We start from the raw sequence: 20,286 nt of genomic DNA, 5'->3' as shown, positions 1-20,286 counted from the left end.
TTCGACTGATATCTCTATTTTTATTAATAAAAAAAACATGGACTTGTCCACCTCTGTAGTGCAGTGGTCAGCGCGTTTGGCTACCGTGATGGAGGTCCCGGGTTTGATTCCCAGGGGGGTCAAAATAAATATGAGTGATTTTCATTATCATATTTTTTTTCACCCTGGACTGATGCAAAAAGCGCAGGGCTGATCAACTGCCCTTATGCAACTAACGATCAAGATAATACTACGTCGCTACGATGCAGTTCCCTACGCACCAATGGGTGCGGATAAGGGTAAAAAAATACACATTTAACTTTTTTGTAAATACTTGGCAACACTTACGTGACATAGACTTAATAAAATCTTTGCATAGACGTTTACAGTGACATTATCTGTGGTGACGTATATTTGAATTCGCGACTCGCGAGTGGTGATCGCCATGGCCGGTTCCGTGAAATGTAGGATCGGGCCGTCAATCCTAAATGCCGACTTGTCACGGCTTTATGAAGAGTCACAAAAGTTGATGGACAGCGGAGCCGACTACTTACATTTGGATGTTATGGACGGCCACTTCGTCCCTAACCTAACTTTTGGCCATCCAGTCGTCAAGTGCCTGAGGTCAAAAATTAGAAATGCCTTCTTTGAAACACACATGATGGTTTCCGATCCTATGAAGGTGATTTATATTTCGTTAATTAAAATAATTAATGTAATTTAATGCCAGAATTATTTAATTCACATCTATTTTGATTTAGTACTGGATAAAACTAATGTTTGTGGATGTTGAAATCAAACGAAGCGATCTCCAAACTTGTTCCGATTGTTTAATCCAATAGGAATTACCTGTTTGCTTCTTATGGATTTATTTTTGCATAAAATGGATTGAAATAATGAACCAGAAATTTTTTGAATACCCCAACAATTTTGAAGGGTTTAAACAACAATGTTTAATTGCTGTTGCAAGCTATTCTCATGTTTAAATATTTTTTATAGTGGATTGAGCCAATGGCTGATGCTGGAGTTGATCAATACACATTTCATATCGAACCAGTCAATGATATTGCCACAGTTTGCAGAAAAGTCAATGAAGCGGGAATGAAGGTAAATGTATTTTTTATTATCACTTCCCCTTTAGTTTGTTGTACCTCTTTAAAATTTATTTAATATTCAATCCCAAGGCAATTTATATAAGATATAGATTAATGTGAAGAATTTTATCTAAGGAATTATTTATTAACTGCAAAAATTATAGAAGAGGATGTCCCTATATTTTGTAATCAATACGTATGAAAAAAAAACAAAATATATTTTTATGGAACATTATTAACTCCCATCCATCAGAAACATGTTTGTTTTATGAAAATATTGTCTTCTTCTTCTTTTTAATGAGCCCTCTGATCTCCACTGCTGGATATAGGCCTCTTCCCCTTCTTTCCATTTCCTCCGGTTGGTTGCTGCTCGCAGCCAGTTTTTTTTTATAAATGACGTTGTTGAAAGGACTGAGCTATATGTCCCGCCCATTGCCATTTGAGTTTTGCCACGCGATCCACGATATCCTCTACTTTGGTTCTTGTCCTTGTATTTTCATTGAAAAATGCTTTCAATTTACAAGGTAAATTACATTATACTTCTCTTTTTAGGTTGGTCTTGCGTTAAAGCCAGGCACTCCGGTGACCTCGGTGGTGGAATACATTAACTTAGCCGATATGGTGCTCGTGATGACTGTCGAACCGGGGTTCGGAGGGCAGGCATTCATGTTTGACCAAATGGAGAAGGTTCGGTGGCTCAGGAATGAATACCCACTCCTAGACATTGAAGTTGATGGCGGAGTAGGATTATCAAACATTAGTGCGTGTGCCGAGGTAAGAATTTGTTTCTATTTCAGAAAGCAAACTAAAACTGTTCATACTTCATACGTCTTGCTTAAAAAGGGCACATTTAGAAAGGTATTTTTTTTTACCCTTATCTAGACACAAAGGTGTATAGGGCACCGCACCGGATTCATGCAGTTTTAACTTGATATTTACTCACACGAAGGCAATATGATCTGTCATGCACTTTAACCACTTCTGTGGTCAACCTATTGGAAAAAATTTGGTCAAAAAAAGCCACCCTTTTTTTTCACTATTTGTTTGGGATTTGGATGACTGTTGGCATTGTACGTCGAATTGTCAGTAAAGTGAAAATTACGACACGTGTCACAACGCGTGCGATGCATTCTCTAGACTGATGGGGGAATAACCCGAGCTGGATTCGGGTAAATCAATATAATAAGTTTCGTGTACGATGTGCCCGAACTGGATTCGGGCAAATCACTGTGTCAGCAAAATACCTATGCGAATTATATTCAGGCAAATCAAACAAGGGGTTTAACCGATCCAGGATAGTGTAAAAAAATATTGAAAGTGAAAAACTTCTATATTTTTGTGGTCAATGAAAAATAACTTTTAATATGGATTTTTCATGATTTCAGGCTGGTGCTAACATGATTGTGTCCGGTACAGCAATAACAGGCTCTCCAGATCCAAGATCAGTAATCGCCAATCTTAAAAATACAGTAGAAAGTTCCATCCACAAATGCAATGTTTAAGCCATCCATTTTTCGTTTTTCTTTTAGAAATTGGAGTGTACATTATCCTCATTTTTGATTCTTTTCATTCCAATATGCCAAAAAGGGTGTTTTTTTATAATTTTTTTATTGTATTAATAAGTAAAAATAAGTTTATAGTTTAAGAATACGAGAGGCTTAGCCTTGCAGTTTTCCAAATTGATCTTGAATTTAATATTATTTTTTATGGAAATATTTGTGAAGATTTGGCAATAATGCTCAGGTGATATTTTGAGGGTGTTTGTTTTATATTGTTATTTGTTAACTTTCCTTTTATACGTTAATAAATTAACAAATTCATATCTATGAAAAACTGGTGTTTCATTTGAATTAATCTTATACATATATAACATATTTTTGATAATTTTTATGGTAAAATACATAACATATTTTCATACATGCACAAAGTAAAAAAATTCAGTCAAATCTACTCAAATCATCTTGTTCTATAATAACTTTTTTTGATTTTGAGTCTTGGACTGTTTCAGCTTTACCCGCATTTGTAAAGTCACAACTCTGTGCGATTTTGTCAGTAAAAATAAACTCTTTGACTTTATTTTTCTGTTCGATTTTGTTTCGGAGAGCGGACATTGTTACTAAGATAGCTTCTTCCGTTCTGATGGTTCTGGATCCTTGTGTGGGAACAGAGTTGATATAGTGATCGAACAAAAGACTCGGATCATCGACAGCCAGCTGCTCGTCACTTTCGAGAGCAGCTTCGATACCCTGAAGACCACCAAACAATATCAAAGCATGGTCGTATTTGATTTGATTTTCTGAAATGCTATCTAAACTCGCTCCCTTGTCTGATGTTCCGATAGTAACATCATATCTGCAAAAAAAGATTTTTTATGATTAAAAGAAAGAAAGAAATGAATTAAGAGCTGAAAGCAGCTGTGACTAAGTATGTATCTCGATATGTGCACTGGTGGCGGAGGAATACGACGCTGTGATATAAAAATTTGTCACACGTTACGACAAATGCTTAAATTTGCTAAGTGACTATGTAGAGAAGTACTTTACAAATAAAAGGTTCATATTTATTTATATACACTACTTTTTTTTATATTCCCTAAAGGGTACTACTTTCCGGATAACCATTGTATATACAGATAGCCAAGCAAGATAACCACTGAATTGTATGAGTTACATTTCATAAACTCTTAGATGCATTTCATAAACCCGATGGTGCATAGGGCACTTGCATCACATAAACGCAGTGTTATTTTAATCGTTATCACATGAAGGAAAGGTGATCAGCCCTCCGCTTAAGGTACCAATCTATGGTAATATTGGGTAAACATTAGGCTGAAAAATCACTTATTTATTTGGCCCCCCCTCCATGGGAATCGAACCCGGGACCTCCAGCACGGTAGTCGAGCATGCAGACCATTACACTACAGAGGTGGACAAGTTATATAAGTTTTTTGAAGATTTGGCGTTTAATTTGTGGAACTCCATTTAAATTGATTTATTTAACGTTAAAACAAACACTGATTTTTTGAGTCGATAAAAACACATATTCGCCTAGTTATGGCATAAAACGAATGTTTGAAAATGTCATAACTAGGCGAAACAATTGTCACAAAATTTATATTTATGTGTTTTTTTTTAAAATACAACTTAGTAGACTCAAAAAATCAGTGTTTGATTTAACATTTAATACGTAAATTTTTATAAGTTTAGTATTATGAAATACGTGTTTAATACAATAAACTCACCCATCTTTGTATGGACATTTAGAGAAAACTTCACTCAAGGTGTTTGCAATTCTCACGACATAGCCCCAGTACACGCCTGTTTCGGCTCGGGGAGTGGACAAACTTTCCACTTTACCGCGTAACTTCTTACTCCCTGGTGGAGTGGGGAGCATTCTGACAGTCACGCGGATGTTTGGCGTTATCAATTTGTCAACCGACACATCTTGCAGAAGACCAACATTGACCTGCGAACCTCTGCCAGGCTTCACATTCTTATTCATTGTTATTCCCTCTCTAAAAAACAAAGAAATTATTTAATGTAGAAATATTATAAAAGGAATTTCAAATTAAAGGAGGAAGTATTTATAGTGCAGTTATTCAAGGTAGGAAATCAACAGGATTCTACCTACAAAGATACAATAGCAAAATACACAATCGGACATTTTTTAATCTTTATTTAGCTTTGTGATCTTCAGTGGCTGTCTGTAAATTAGAACTGCAGCCTCCAATATAGATTAAACGTTCCTGTTTTATATTTTACTAATTGTCGTTCTTACATTTATCAACAATTAGCTGCATATTTTGAAAAGCTCAACTAAATTTCACCACAAATAGTGGGGATGGGAACATATATTTAGGATACAATATTGTTGCTGTCTGCATAGGTTGCCAGCTGCACCGGATCTAGCATCGTGATTGATAATGAAAAGGAAATGTTTTTAATGTTGCTTAGTTTTGCTTTTCTATTTCAAATGTTTTTTACAGTATGCGTCATAAAGTTGTGTTATTTCAGTTAATGGCTATGCATAAGTTAAAAAGCTCTCAAAATGATGTCATGTGAGAATATGAAGATTAAATAAGCCCCATTTGAAGAGTGTTTGCTAAAAATACAGGGTTTAAATGTTTAGTTACTTTTCTTCTTAAGCTTTGTTAAATTATGAATTGTCTAAGAAAGAAATTATTTGGGTCCTACCACCAATGGGTGGATCAAAAATGGCTACGATTGGAGATATCATTAGAAGAGAATTTGTGATGGCACTAATTCTCCCCTAGGCCTAGCTTCTCACTCATCAAGAACTTTCTCATTTTTATTGTGGTTTCTTGGCAAAGATCAGAAATTCGCAATACATATTTAACACATTTTTTACGATGTGTACATATTTTTGCGTTTCAGAAACCTTTTATTGAGACGGTGTGCACGGTTTTGTGCATTTCAGTTACCTTCAACTTCATAAACAAAAAACGCATCTTAAATGTTTCATTTCTTGTCATGTTTGCTTTGATATGTAGCAGATAGGTGTCACTTTAATACAAAAATATTATCGATTCTTTTCTGTCAATATTCTTTCGACGCAATCTAATATCGCTCGAGTCAAATAACATTTATTTAACAAATTTCACCTTAGCCAATGTGTTGAAAAAAAGAAGAAAAAATCCATTTGTCTCACCCAATAGAGGATGAACCCATAATTGGCTGTTTTTGTATTGATAAATGATAAAGCTGTCACCTTAAACGAAGACATGTTAAGGAAAATACTATAGAAATATAGGTCAATAAGTATGAAGGTATTAAGTACCTGAAATGGAAATCATTTTTCGCCCGTAAATGATGAGGTGCATCTAAAGGATTCAATATGCCAGCAAATTTTAAGTCTTCATGTATTGGAAAGAAAAACTTTCTTAAATACTGTGGACACTCCAAGTATTGTAATATTCTCGCCAACTGCACGCAACTTTTTCTTGATATTTTTGTTCCGTCAATGTCGTCGATTTTAGATTTCTTTGTATTAATTTTATCACCTATATCATCGTAGACAATTATTTCATCTACACTGAAGATGCAGGCTGCTCTTGCAATTTGTCCCGCCAAATACGATCGTAATTCTGGAGATTGTGCGTTTTCTAAAATAGAACCCGGCACCGCAATGCTGATTGTGGAAACATTAGGTATTTTGGCCTTTTCAGCCTCTTGTTTCGCTAGATCTTCTTCTTTTTTCTTCTGTTCTTCAGTTTTGGCAATTTTCTTTACAATTTTTTCCTCGTTCCATTTTCTTTTCAGGTTTTTTCTGTGCTGAGAATAATCTTTCCAAGATTTGAAGCCTTCCGGGATAGTTTTCGGCGTATTCATATCGTTTTATTCCGGGGGTTAAAGGAAGAGTGAATTACTCTATTAAGTTATTTTTCAACCAGCCGATTAAAATTTGTATCTTATCGGCTTAGTAATAAATGACAATCGCAAAAAAATTATTTAACACTAGTAAAGTATATTTTGATACCGAAAACATAAGATTATTTAAAAATAAGTCAGCAACGCGTGTCAAGAACTGATTTGTTTACACGTGCTCGGATTATTAAAATGATCATCTATGGAATGAAATGTCACCTGTCAAAATATTTTATAGCTGTATAATGTATAATTCTCTATAACCAATTACTTATTAGTGACCTAAATATTTCGGCTTTTTATGATTCATCCCAGCCAGTGAGTTCCATTAAAACTTTGTTTTATTTTTTATTTATCCTATTAATAATGTCAGAATTATAAATAAAATGTATTCAATTTATGAGTAAGTAATTTATTACATTTTAACAAATTTATACAATTAAATTTATTTCAATTATTCAACATGTTGATTTTCTTAAGGGGTGGGCAGAGAGAATACAACTCTACACCACTCCACTTGGTCTTCGAAAACATCATTTTTCCACATTCATGTTCTTATGCGTACTTACATATTCTCAATCTCCCTATGCTACTATTTCCAATAATATTTACTAATGGTTTTTTTTATTATTCTTTCCTCATATATTTTCTATACATGTCCAACACACTTTTTTTCTTAAAATTTTTAAAGATAATTGTCATCTTAGCCGCACATTTTTTCCTTGTCATTATTTGAACAAATTGTATTTGTTTCTAGCACAAAAAAAACATTTGTATTTTACACATGTATATAAACTTTTTATTTTATCTATTACTTTTATTTTGCGACCAAAAAATTGCTCGGAAATTCATGTTTGATAAGTGGCATGAAAAAAAAAGTATGTGTGGTTATCTGCATTAATCTTATTTGTTTATGGTTGAATTAAAGGCAAGATTGGGCAAGATCTTTGAATATAAACGCATGCGCATGTCAATTTAGTAGTCTATGGTTAATTTTTTTTTTGAACAAATCCCAATTGTATGAGCTGATTGTTCGCCGTAGAACTATAATTATAATAAATTGGAAAACGCGCGTCAGCAGCAGGGGTAAGAGTTTATAACGCTTATTTCGTAGCTATTTAACTTAACCAAAAATATTATTAAAAATATAATTTGAATTATATATATTTTTCTTATTTGTTATCCTTTTACAAGATTCTAACTGGAAAACGCAGTGTACATAATATTAATCAAAATCTTTACCATGTGTTCCTCAAAATTATATCACATAATAAATCATGAAATACTGTTAATGTTTTGGACAAAAATTACATTGGCCTTTTATCAATTTTGAATTTTTTAGTTTTATTTATATTTTTGTTATATTTTGACTACCCTCTTTTTTGCCATATATTTTACGAGTGATGTTTAAATTAAATTCTGATTTGTGTATAATGTAGGATACTTAAGTGGGTTTTGTCTCCTACTTACATTTTAAATAACTTTAAAATATGTGCAATTTTTATTTAAGCGAGATAAGGCAATGTCAATAATATTATTAATGGTGCTTCGTAAATATCTGCATAATTTACATTATAATCAGAACAACTCTTGGCATTTGATCTTTAATCTGTTTCGCCCTTTGATTATTCAGAACAAACAACTTTTCTACGTAAATAACATGTTTAAAATAAATCATTACTTTATTGTAGAAGTTTCCAGTTCTTCACATTACTGCGGAGAGCGAGATACAACAGTCTACTTTTAAAAATTATACAACAAGAATATGTCAACATTAGGTAAGATTCAAATTTTGTCTTCAATCTTAAGAAAGTATTCATTGTTCAGTCATCAATACATTTCACCACAATTTAATAGGTCCCAGGTTCAATATCTTACTTACTTACTTACTTATAACCCTTATCCGCACCTAATGGTGCATAGGGCACTGCATCAAATTGACGCAGTGTTATCTTGATCATTACTTACATGAAGACAAGGTGATCACTCTTGCGCTTCAGGAACCAGTCCAGGGTAATATTAAATAAATATTAGGTACAGTGTTAAATCACTAATATTTATTTTCACCCCCCTTCCCTGGGAATCGAACCCGGGACCTCCAGCACGGTAGCTAGATTCAATATCTAGTAAAGTCATATATTTTTATTATATTTATTATTTGCCTAAGAAAATTTTCCTTACCTATTATGTATAAGGATTTATAGCATATTCAGTTTACATATCGCTCACTCCTTTCAAGAACGTCATAAATCAAAAAACTTGATTTTTCAGGAGAACGTTTTTTAAGTTTAAAAAAATAATGCAATGTGTTAAAAATAAATATCAAGCCACTTATTGAACTTTTTACTGTGCAACAGACCTTTTTAGGTAAAACTTGAAGGTTTTTTCTCCATTTGAAAAATATTTAGTATATTTAAAAAAATAATTAAACAAGACCTTTTCTTCAAAATGCAAAAACAACACTTTCTGCCCTGTAGCGGGTAAATATTAAGTTTAAAATATGCCTCTTTTGTTGGGATGTAGTACATTTTCTGGGCATTTCGAAAACATGCACAACTGAAAATTGACAATTTTTGATTTATGACGTTCTTGAAAGGAGTGAGCGATATCATAAAAATGATTGTGAATGTGTACAATAAATAATTAATGAATAAGCTTGATCCCTAAAACCAATACAATACAATAGATACAATACCTTAAATCAATCAAGATTTTTCACAAAGTTAATTTATTGATTTTTTTAAAAAATAAAGACTTAATTTGGAAAATGAATGTGGGAAACAAGGTATGCAGCTGACAAAAATTGATGAGGCAATAGGGCATAAATATCTATCAGATTTAGTGGTATCTTGTTTAGAAAATATGACAAGTTAAGTCACACATATTTAAAATAATAAAACATCATTCCTATTTCGTACCTGAAATTAAAATCGTGTGTTAGACTACTCCGCTGGAAGACCCGGGTTTGATTCTTGGGAGAGTGAAAATTAATATTAATGATTTTTCACTCTAATATTTAATTCATATTACCCCGGATTGGTACCTGAAGCATAGGGCTAGTCACCTTGCCTTCGTGTGTTTAACAATCAAGATAACTCTTCTGTTTCTTAATAATGCAGTGGTTTATGCACCATTGGGTGCGAAAAGGATTAGAATGATAAGTTACTTCAGTGCTTCCTAATTTTTTGGTACAAAAATTAACTTTTTCACTCAAAATAAAATAATTTTTGTGTAAGTGTGGCAAAAATTATATAAAAAATGAACAACTGTTAATACATAGATATTATATTAAAAAATTACCTCGTCCAATATTTTTTGTCCATGTGTTATGAAGATCATTTATTATTGTATGCTTTTTAAATTGCATTAAAAGACTGCTTATGAATATTGAAATAACAACATCATTTGACAAGTGATGGCTCTAGCATTAGTATGACGGATTTCAGATTCAAAATCAGTGGTTAAAAACCATCTTTATAATATCTGCCATCAAAACATTGCACCATGCGTTTTATTTTTGATTGCAGCATTGTTAAGTGTCTCGGATAAAACGGGGCTGATTCCATTGGCGAAACACCTTGCGCAATGCGGTCTGAAGCTAGTAGCGAGTGGGGGGACGGCCACCTCCATTCGGCAAGCTGGACTAGCCGTGATGGATGTCTCGGACATCACCGGAGCTCCGGAGATGCTCGGCGGGAGGGTAAAGACCCTTCATCCTGCTGTTCATGCCGGTATCTTGTCAAGGTTCGGCAATATCCATTCAAACAAAAACTCAATGCTGTAATTTATCAAAGTGTTCAGTTTTGCTCTATAACTAATTAAGTAAATAAATAAAGTAAATTATGTCCTTACAAGGTACAGAACGAGAAGCTCTTACCACCAAGACAGGTCGTGAGCTACATGACTCATGTAGGTCTTGAAAGTGAGCTTTCATACAGAGGGAGGTCACAATATACCTAATATGGTCGCAGTGACATAAGAGATGCAAGATCCCTTGACCTCATAAAAAGATTAAAATTAAAAAAAAAAAATCAAATTACTCGGTTTTGCTCTATAACTAATTGTAAAGTATTTTTTTTTTAAGTAAAGATAAATATTTGTGTTCTTATTTACACAATTATTTCAATTTCATACTATTTCTGTGAGCCTAAGCGGCTCATTATTAGAAATAGGTATCAAATTGTGGTAGAATGGGTTCGAACCGAGAAACTCTGACTTCGAGAGTCTGCGACACTAACCACGGGACCACAACCCTACATTGTATCTTTACAATGTACAGATCGAAAATAAATTTGTTGGATTACATTTATTGAAAAGTATAATTGGTATCTTCATTTGTTTTTATATAACTTTTTAACCTGAATGATGGAAATGGTTAAGCTAGATAGAATTGCGTAGCAACATCATGCCCCTGACCGCTAAATTGATGAATCGATGTTCTGGAAATTCTCGTACGATTCGTATCTTCATTTGTTTTCGTATAATTTTTTAATCTGCATGATGAAAATTGGAGGCTAGAATTGTATAGCAACATCATGGCGCTGACTGCTAAATCAATGAATCAATGTTCTGGAAATTCTCCAGAGAATACCCTGCATGTCCCTGATAATTTGGTAAAAGCACGGAAACACAAGATGTTCACAGTTTACAGAGCCAGGACAAATCTGCTATTGAATATGCTAATTAAAAGATGATTTACGTTTTGCGTAAGCTCCTTCTGGACATCAGTGTGTTTCATTTGACTGTCGCTAGACGTAGGTCAAAAATTTGCTTAACAAATGTAACAGACTGTTTAAATTATTAAAAAAAGCTTTGTTGCAATCCTATTTATCTATTTTATTTTATAAATGTAAAATATTTTCTAAGCTTAAGTAAAATACAATAATGAAATGTACATATACGCATTTAAATAAAATAAACACATTCTCCGACGAGCATTTTATATGCTAATGTATTCCACCTTAAATTATTAAAAAAGGGGTCACATAAAAAATATTACTGGCGCAACTACACATTAATATTAAATATGTAATTAATCATAATTTAAAAAAAATGTTTCTTTTGTTAGGTTAATTCCTTCAGATCAGGAAGACATGAAAAAACAGAATTTTTCATTGATCAGTGTTGTGGTTTGCAATCTGTACCCTTTTGTGGACACTGTATCCAAACCAAATGTCACAGTTGACGATGCAGTGGAAAATATTGATATTGGCGGCGTCACTTTGCTCCGAGCTGCTGCTAAGAATCACGATAGAGTGACTGTCATCTGTGATCCCGATGATTATAAAAGGGTAATGGAAGAGATGAACAGTTCAGCTGACAAGCAAACATCTAAAGGAACCAGGTATGTGTGTTTTATAACATGTAACAATTATATAAATCAATTTATTACTTTGTGTTTGCATTACTTTTTTATGCTTTGCTTATGTATTTATTTTTGTTTTAATTTAACTTATTTCAAGGCAAGAACTGGCCCTAAAAGCTTTTACGCACACTTCTGAATATGATCTCGCCATATCAGATTATTTCCGGAAACAGTTTTCTGCCGGAAAATCACAACTTACTTTACGATATGGTAAGATTTTTTTTTTCATTATTACTTTATTTATGCTTTCATTAATTAGTAACAGCAGCCATGCTTTGATGTTTAATGGCTATCACTAGTTTATTAACACATTATTGTCATTTTTTTTTTTGTCAACCCCGACCCTAATTATACTCAGGCCGTTTTCTGCCCGACCCTCAGTTCACTAAGCACAAGTAACCGCAAACGTGATTCTGATCTGTGTAATTTTTTTTGGCATCTCTCATCCTCTACCAAAAGTAAGCAAATAGAAAGCTTTTACGCTTCTCCCGCTCTCTACCAACAGTGTGCAAAAGATGCTTTTAAGCGTTTCCCGCGAACGATGTGTTAATATTTGTTTGCTTTTAAAAAGGTTTATACTAACAATGAAATGCTGGTTTCTCTGTGTGATTTTGTTTTCATTTTTTTTTGTTTTAAGTCTTCATAGTCAGGTTCTTTAAAATCTAACAGATTTTCAATAACCCAACTGACACTGCTGACATTCCCAAAATATTATGAGAATGTCGGCAGTTAGAGAAACAAGTCTAAATAAAATTTCTATGGTACCAAAAAGTTGTCAGAATCGAATAAAACTAAGTGTATTCAATTCTAAAAAAATCTACTGTAATTAAATTTGAATTTCTTTGATTTTACCCTTTTATTTCTCAATAACTGATGGCCATTTTGTTTTAAGGTATGAATCCCCATCAAACACCCGCCCAACTATTCACAACCTCCGCCCAGCTGCCTCTAGTTCCCCTGAACGGCTCTCCAGGGTTTATCAACCTGTGTGATGCCCTCAACGCTTGGCAACTGGTCAGCGAACTGAAGAAAGCCCTGGGACTCCCTGCGGCAGCCAGTTTCAAGCACGTCTCACCGGCTGGTGCTGCTGTTGGACTTCCACTGGACAAAATTCAGGTTAGACAGACCTTCAAATGCTAAATAATATCTTAGTTTAAATTTTACCAAATTATATACAATGGTTGAGTGAAAATGCGATGACTGACCATTCTCTGTAAATGTCTTTGCACTATTCCGTGTCTGTCTGCTGTGCTGGTCGGGGTTGTGGGCGTCTGTGTACCGGCCAACGTCGGGTTGAAATCGGATCTAGCTGACTAATTGAACTAAATATAATACAATCCCTTTCACTGCCTACACCGGGGTACTTCTAGAAAATTTGGTGACGGATTTACAAACTCGTATTTATTTAGATTGGCAGTGACAGGTATATTGAAAGCTTTTAAATGTAAATTTTCAGTAAAATTGGGATACAATTTTATATTGTTTCACATTTTCAATAAATTTCGCAACTTAGTTAAAAAAAAAAATTGCTTTGCAAGAGCAGATCTGTCAGGAAGCCTAGATGCTTCTGTATTAGATCTGGGCATGCGGTGGGACAGCTTACAATATAATATATATATATATATATATATATATATATATATATATATATATATATATATATATATATATATATATATATATATATATATATATATATATATATATATATATATAATTACAATTTAGTTTTGTGATTAATGCCGCATAAATGTAATGACTTTCAAAGACAAGCTTTGTGATACAATATAATGGGATCTTATCACATTGTTTGTGGGAAATGCTTAAAAGCGTCTTTTACATAACATTAGTAGAGTGCGGAAAACGCTAATAAACGTTCTATTAGCTAACTCTTGGTAGAGCGTGAGACGTCTAAAAACATTGTACAGATCGGAATTGGGTTTGCTGTTACTTCTGATAAGTATACGATTCTTATTAGTGTACTAATTTGGGTCGGGGTTGATGAAAAAACCGCCCGACAACAATGTGTCATCAATGATTTGAATAAAATGCGAGACAACATTTTGGGTGTGTCCAAATCGTAGCTCGAAAATTTGGATTTCTCGACTTTGGAGTTATTTTTACATTTCGAAGAAAGAAGTCTGGGTTTTCAAAAATTAAGAATGGAAGTCTGGGTTTTTAAAAATTAAGAATTTTTAAAAATCCAGACTTCCATATTGATTGACTTCTTCATTTACGTTGAGATATCAAAATGTAAAAATGTGTAATGTTCCCAGTTACAATACATCATTGCTGCATATGGAGTGACAGTTTGGTCAAAATGTTTAGATTAGATTTTCAGAAAATGCATTGAACGGCATATATAATTTATTTAATGTCCTGCGATGATATGTAGCTTGGTAGATGCACTGATGGAACGTTTATTATGTATAGTATCACTCATTTTCTATGTATCAGTATGTTTTCTTATTCTGTTACAGGCCTCTCTTTGCATGGTATCAGATCTAAGTGAACAACTGACTCCGTTGGCCACGGCCTACGCACGAGCTCGCGGGGCCGACAGAATGAGCTCGTTTGGTGACTTTGTGGCTCTCTCTGACGAGTGTGACGCTGTCACGGCCAAGATCCTATCCCGGGAAGTGTCCGATGGAGTCATCGCTCCGGGATACACTGATGAGGCTCTCAGCATACTGAGGAAGAAGAAGGGAGGGAAATATTGTGTCCTGCAGGTTGGTTTTGTGATCTTGAACAATTCATAGATTACTTTTTTTACGAGTACTTTTTTCTTACCCTCCACAGTATGGGGTTAGGGCGCTAGGATACCATGCTAAAGGTCCCGGGTTCGATTCCCAAAGAGGGTCAAAATAAATATTAGTGATTTTCCAGTCTAATATATTTCAAAATTAATAAAGTTTAAAAATGCACTTAAGTATTATTTTTCTTTAGACCCTCATTCACACCCAATATTGCAAAGGGTACTATTACAAGCCTATACAGTGTTGACTTAATTACTGATTCATAAAAGTAAGACACTCTACGTATTGGTCTAGGGTAGTATCAAATACATAAATATAAAAGTAAAAAAATCATATCTTTTTCTCGCTCTGGGAATCAAACCTAGGACCTCCAGCGTGTTAGCCAGATGCGCTGACCATTACACTCTGCGTCGGTAACCTTATTGCTCCATTTATATTAAATTACTGCAGTTATCACTACACTGATAATACATATATAACTGCATAAACATTTATTTTAGATGATAATAGTTTATTGTATCCACATTCATATTTCATTTTATATATCTCATAATTTTAGTGCCACAGACGCCTTTGGATGACCCCTGTAATGGTGGCTCTTTAATTTTGATAATAGCCATTTATAAATGATAATCTAACTATGTGTATCTTAATGAATCTGTTTATTCCACATTGTGTTATTGTGAGGATAAATCTTGTGCCATGATTTTTATTATTTCTTTTAAAGTAATTACGCGCAAAGCATCTACATATTTTAAATGCTTGTTTGCAGGTAGAATAGTAAAAGTGGAGACTGACCGGAGCATTTCGTCGTAACGTAACACGTTACGATGCGAGCATTCGTATAGTCAGTACAGCGAGCGGAGCGCTACATCCATAGTTTTGAATGCTTGCTGATGCTCGCTGATGCTCACTGATGCTCGCCGCGAGAGATGTTACGACGTTATGTTACGACGAGATGCTTCGGTCAGTCCCCACCTTAAGGATAAGGAAGGTAAATGTGAAAAATACATCACAAACAGACCAATTAAAAATAAATCTTTCTTGAATTCATTTTGCAATCGGCGGGAATCAAACCCGCGACGCTAGTTTCGCAGTCGAGCACCACGATGCCTGGTAATAATATATAATAAACAATAATAATAAATAATGTCATTTAATTTATAAATTCTGTGTAATTTTGATTTTCAGATGGATGCGAGTTATGTGCCAACTCCTATTGAGCGCAAGACTTTGTTCGGACTGACATTGGAACAAAAGCGCAATGATATAATGATAGACTCCTCGCTTTTCACCAAAGTCGTTACCAAGAACAAATCAATGCCAGAGTCAGCTCTACGCGATCTAATTATAGCAACTATTGCTCTTAAATATACACAGAGCAACTCCGTTTGTTATGCAAGAGATGGACAGGTATTTAAAAAAAAATAAAGTTTAATATTTTAGTGTGCATTCTCAGGACTTCAATTGCTAACATATTTTATTATTAGACTCATTTTACAATTCTTTACAATCAACAGTGCATTTACAAAATTTAATATTTTTTACATTTCATTGAATATGATATTGTCAGCCTCTGAAGTGTAATGGTCAGCACTCTTGGCTACCGTACTGGAGGTCCCGGGTTTGATTCCCAGGGGGGGTGACAAATAAATATAAGTGATTTTTTCACTGTTTCGAATATTGAAAGCATTAACTTTGTGGATCATATTGATATATTATTTTGAGAAATAAAAAGATATTGTTTTTTGATCCACTCACATTTTTATTAACAACTAACTAGTTTCGGCAACAACCTGTTGCCCTCTTCAGGGTTTAATTTATGACTAAACATATTTATAAAAAAGATTTTTTCACTCACTATTTATTCAATATTACCCTGGACTGGTACCTGAAGCAGAGGGCAGCTTGGCAGGGCTTGGGCAGCTCTAAACAGCACCTTGACGGTCCTTTATTTTTGCATTTATCAATAAATGCAAAAAAACAATTTAATTGTTTTAGATAACAAATTTTATTGACTGATAAATTGTACTGTTGATTCTTACAGGTCATCGGTATTGGGGCTGGTCAGCAATCCCGTATCCACTGCACCCGGCTGGCCGGAGCGAAGGTGACCAACTGGTGGCTGCGACAGCACCCCAGTGTGCAGGGTATGAAGTTCAAGCAGGGAGTCATGAGGGCCAACATGTCCAACGCTATAGACAACTACGTCAGCGGAACTGTCGGTACGTATAATTCTAAATCACTTTTGACAATGTTATGTGAAATAAAAGAATGTTAAAATCCAGAAAAGATTATCATGTATCAAAAGTAAGACGTAAAATATGTGTTAACTATTTCTTGGAGACTGTTTGCATTCAAAACTTCTCATTTGATAAATGAATATCAATTAGACAGATTTATGAAAATTTTGATGATTTGATTTACAGTAAAATATGTGATGTAACGTATTGTTATTTTGACCTTTATTCGTAATGCAATGTTTGATCAATGAGTACTGAGGTAAAAGGCAAAAATTTGCCCATACAAATCAAAATGAGTGCTCCATACACCAATAAGCACAGATAAAGATGATTTTTTTAGTTGTCTGCAGTAAAAAAAATGCAGTGTAGTAAAAAAATAATATTATTTTCAGGTGTGGATATGCCAGTATCAGATTGGGAGGCTATGTATGAAGTGATACCACCCACTCTGACGGAAGAACAGAAAAATGAATGGATTTCCAAGTTGGATAAGGTTGCCCTGGCTTCAGACGCTTTCTTCCCATTTAGGGACAATATCGATCGAGCAGTTCAGGTACACAATATGATACAATACAATGCTTGATAACTTGTGTTCCCTCTAATTTGTGTATTTACTATTTTCCTGTGGTTAGGACACTATCTCCGATACCTTCCATAAAGCATGCCATATGTTTAACACATAGTTTGTGGAACACTCAATGAGGTATATGTACAAAGATTATGATAAAAAAAGAGATGTAAATAAGTGCAAGATATTATGCAATAACATATGAAATTCCTTTCATCTGCATGTTTCGAAGACGAAAGCTAAATATGACTGTCTTTTGACAACAATATATGGAAAAACTTGCAATCCATTAATTTAATTTTCATCCAGTAATTTGGTATAGATTTCTTTACAAGATAATGATCTTGTAAAGAAATCTATACCAAATTACTACATATGTGTCACTAAACCAAACAAATAAAATAATTTGAATAGTATACAGATAAAACATTATTTTTAATTAAACCATTTTATTTTTAACTAACCATATCAATACAGACAAAAGTTCAAAATCACATATAAATAATTTTAACGTATATATCCCGGCGCCTGTAGGGGTTGTCTCCATAGCGGAAAAAGTCCTTTATTGGGAAACAATCGCCCTATTTGTTCAACAATATTTTATAATAATTTGTATAAGTAAATGACTAAATGGCGGTTAGACGTCCACAACAGAGGCAAACAGATGAAACATGATACGATGTATATTTTATGAATTGGCCACATCTTCACTGCTAGATAAAACCCTTGATGAAAACTTTATCAATAATTGTGAGATCCTTCTAAATTGAGTTACGTACATAATATGTTACCTTTGAGAGTTTAGTATCTAGACATTTTATATATCTTAACAGAAACAATTTTAAACCCTGTAATTATCTAGACTTCCATATTCCCCTATTTGATTACAATCTCTTGAGGGTGGAACCCAAAATTTATCTGCGTATAAAGATTTGTTTGCAATGAAAACATTTTGTTTCAGTATGGTGTCCAGTACATTGGGAGTCCATCGGGATCAACTAATGATGAAGCAGTTATCAAGGCCTGCGACGAACATAATATCACCATGGCTCATACTAACATCAGATTGTTCCATCACTGATTTTATAAAGAAAATATCATTTAACTTCAAAACATTCTTAAATTATGTTGAACTGCATGCACGTTATCTTGTTTTTGTAAAAATTCTATGAATTTTTTTTATTTCTTTAAATAAACTGAATACATACCGACAATCCAAATGTAAGTAAAATGTTAGGAGTTATTTGTCGGTAATTTAGAAAATTCAGAAATAATAATGAACAGCTACTTACTTGTCAAAGTATCATATTCTAACACTTAATTTTTTACTATGCGTTATTGAGTGAAATTTCAAATCAATATTATGGGAGACGAATCTCAGAAAAAAACTTTTTCAAATAGATATTGTTATTTTTTATACTGAAGAAAAATATATGACAAATATATTTTTAAAGCTCAGTTTGATTAAAATATTAGTTATTAAGAGAACAAAAGAGGGTTAAGACGCATTATTTTATATAATTTTTCTTACAAAACGAATTTAAATTGAATGAATTTAAGTTGTGTATTGTAATAATAATTACATATAAAATATTGTAAGAGTTTAAAGCAGGAATTAACATAAATTTTGTTATAGAAATGAATTTATCCATTTACAAAAAACGAGATGAGTTATGGGAAATCCAATTTCTCCAATTCTTACAAAAGTTTTTATGGATCACATGGGTATAAAAAAAACATCCCAGTATTAAAATAATTTTAAAATGTTAAATTTTATCATCGTTTTGTCAACAATATACTAATTGAATGGCCAGGAAACCAAAAACAGTTAGATATTTCCTTAACATTTGTTAAAATATCCAACTGTCTTTGGCTTAAACAAAATTAATAAACCAATTCAATTCACTTGGAACTGGATTAAAAAGTAATAAATTTCCTTTGCTAAAAAATCTGTATAAAAATCAATTCAATACAATTCGCAATATATAGAAAACCAACTACAGCGATAATAGAATCATAAACAATAAACCTCAACATTATATATCCTACAAACTCGATGTATTTCATAGTTGAATACATAGACTGTTGCAGTGCCATTTAAAAATAACTGTAATAATTAACTAAACACTTCTACTTGTGTCCTGTCAAGTCCCCCCAACTTTGGCGATCACTCTAGCAAAGGCTTTGCGGTCTTGTGCTGTTCTTAAAAACTCCTCCATCCCTCTTATCTCGGTTCAGTCGCGAATGTTGCAAAGTGTCGCGATGTTTGCTTTCTGTCAGCTCTTCAGCATCCTTCTATCTTTCCCACAATGATAAAATGTATAAGTTGGTATTTCTCTCCACTAAATATGTGACCCAGATATGAGATCTTACGAACCTTGATATTGGAAAAAGAGTTCTCTACCTGCTAACTAAACACTAAACAGACAAATGCATTCAATACAAGTATGCATGTGTTCTGATTGATCAGTTAATTAAAAAAAGACAAAAGAAGCAAGCCACTTTAAAGATCGGTTAAATTATCTTTTATTGGGTATTGAAGTAAAAAAATCATTAAAGTAGCTAACAATTATGAATGCTAAACTACCTTTAACACAAATGTGGGGAATATGTTAAGTAATAACACGATATAGGAAAAAAAAGAAAACTCCACTTTTGCTAAACTACTTAATCCACTCGAATTACGATTTTGACTAAAATATTAAAATTAAATTCTTATATACATCTAGTTGTGTATATGATACATATATACTTTTATTTGGAGCTAAGTTACTCAATAGTCTGATGTCGGTGACAATGGAACCCGGTCATTGGTGAAATAAAATAAATGCAGAAAGAGTTAAATACATAGTTTACAAAACTTAAATTTTATAAAAAGAAGTTTCGTATACAGAGTA

At 33.3% G+C, this 20,286-nt stretch overlaps 3 protein-coding genes across 3 annotated transcripts; 2 read left to right on the top strand and 1 right to left on the bottom strand.

Moving 5' to 3' along the window:
* Positions 1-354: 354 nt before the first annotated feature.
* On the top strand, positions 355-2,906 carry LOC148303024 (ribulose-phosphate 3-epimerase-like). Its single transcript, XM_088270688.1, has 4 exons — positions 355-661; positions 979-1,086; positions 1,626-1,847; positions 2,459-2,906. The coding sequence occupies exons 1-4, from the start codon at positions 425-427 to the stop codon at positions 2,573-2,575; spliced, it is 684 nt and encodes a 227-aa protein (XP_088126814.1). The 5' UTR covers positions 355-424; the 3' UTR covers positions 2,576-2,906.
* Positions 2,896-6,667, bottom strand: LOC148303023 (28S rRNA (uridine-N(3))-methyltransferase-like). The gene is made up of 3 exons (XM_088270687.1): positions 5,871-6,667; positions 4,315-4,587; positions 2,896-3,425 (listed from the first exon to the last, which is right to left on the bottom strand). The coding sequence occupies exons 1-3, from the start codon at positions 6,419-6,421 to the stop codon at positions 3,011-3,013; spliced, it is 1,239 nt and encodes a 412-aa protein (XP_088126813.1). The 5' UTR covers positions 6,422-6,667; the 3' UTR covers positions 2,896-3,010.
* Positions 6,668-7,412: 745 nt separating this feature from the next.
* On the top strand, positions 7,413-20,036 carry LOC148303022 (bifunctional purine biosynthesis protein ATIC-like). The gene is made up of 11 exons (XM_088270686.1): positions 7,413-7,543; positions 8,149-8,235; positions 9,985-10,201; positions 11,526-11,801; positions 11,920-12,032; positions 12,715-12,938; positions 14,303-14,551; positions 15,770-15,991; positions 16,626-16,803; positions 17,214-17,374; positions 18,351-20,036. Exons 2-11 carry the CDS (start codon positions 8,223-8,225, stop codon positions 18,468-18,470), a joined length of 1,773 nt encoding a protein of 590 aa, XP_088126812.1. The 5' UTR covers positions 7,413-7,543; positions 8,149-8,222; the 3' UTR covers positions 18,471-20,036.
* The last annotated feature ends 250 nt before the right edge of the window (positions 20,037-20,286 follow it).

Source organism: Brachycentrus maculatus, unplaced genomic scaffold, assembly GCF_059751285.1.
Source record: "Brachycentrus maculatus isolate JH-2025_06_01 unplaced genomic scaffold, ASM5975128v1 h1tg000391l, whole genome shotgun sequence".
NCBI classification, from domain to species: Eukaryota; Metazoa; Arthropoda; class Insecta; order Trichoptera; family Brachycentridae; genus Brachycentrus; species Brachycentrus maculatus.
Note: the sequence above shows the minus strand (reverse complement) of the source record. Positions and strands in the feature narration are given on the sequence as shown.

Coding starts and splice junctions, on each gene's coding strand:
- LOC148303024 (XM_088270688.1), top strand. CDS start 425: ATGGCCGGTTCCGTGAAATGTAGGATCGGGCCGTCAATCCTAAATGCC. Junction 1,087..1,625: donor TCAATGAAGCGGGAATGAAG/GTAAATGTATTT, acceptor TTCTCTTTTTAG/GTTGGTCTTGCGTTAAAGCC. Junction 1,848..2,458: donor ACATTAGTGCGTGTGCCGAG/GTAAGAATTTGT, acceptor TCATGATTTCAG/GCTGGTGCTAACATGATTGT.
- LOC148303023 (XM_088270687.1), bottom strand. CDS start 6,421: ATGAATACGCCGAAAACTATCCCGGAAGGCTTCAAATCTTGGAAAGAT. Junction 4,588..5,870: donor AAAAATGATTTCCATTTCAG/GTACTTAATACC, acceptor TTTGTTTTTTAG/AGAGGGAATAACAATGAATA. Junction 3,426..4,314: donor AAATGTCCATACAAAGATGG/GTGAGTTTATTG, acceptor CTTTTTTTGCAG/ATATGATGTTACTATCGGAA.
- LOC148303022 (XM_088270686.1), top strand. Junction 10,202..11,525: donor CATGCCGGTATCTTGTCAAG/GTTCGGCAATAT, acceptor TTCTTTTGTTAG/GTTAATTCCTTCAGATCAGG. Junction 11,802..11,919: donor CAAACATCTAAAGGAACCAG/GTATGTGTGTTT, acceptor ACTTATTTCAAG/GCAAGAACTGGCCCTAAAAG.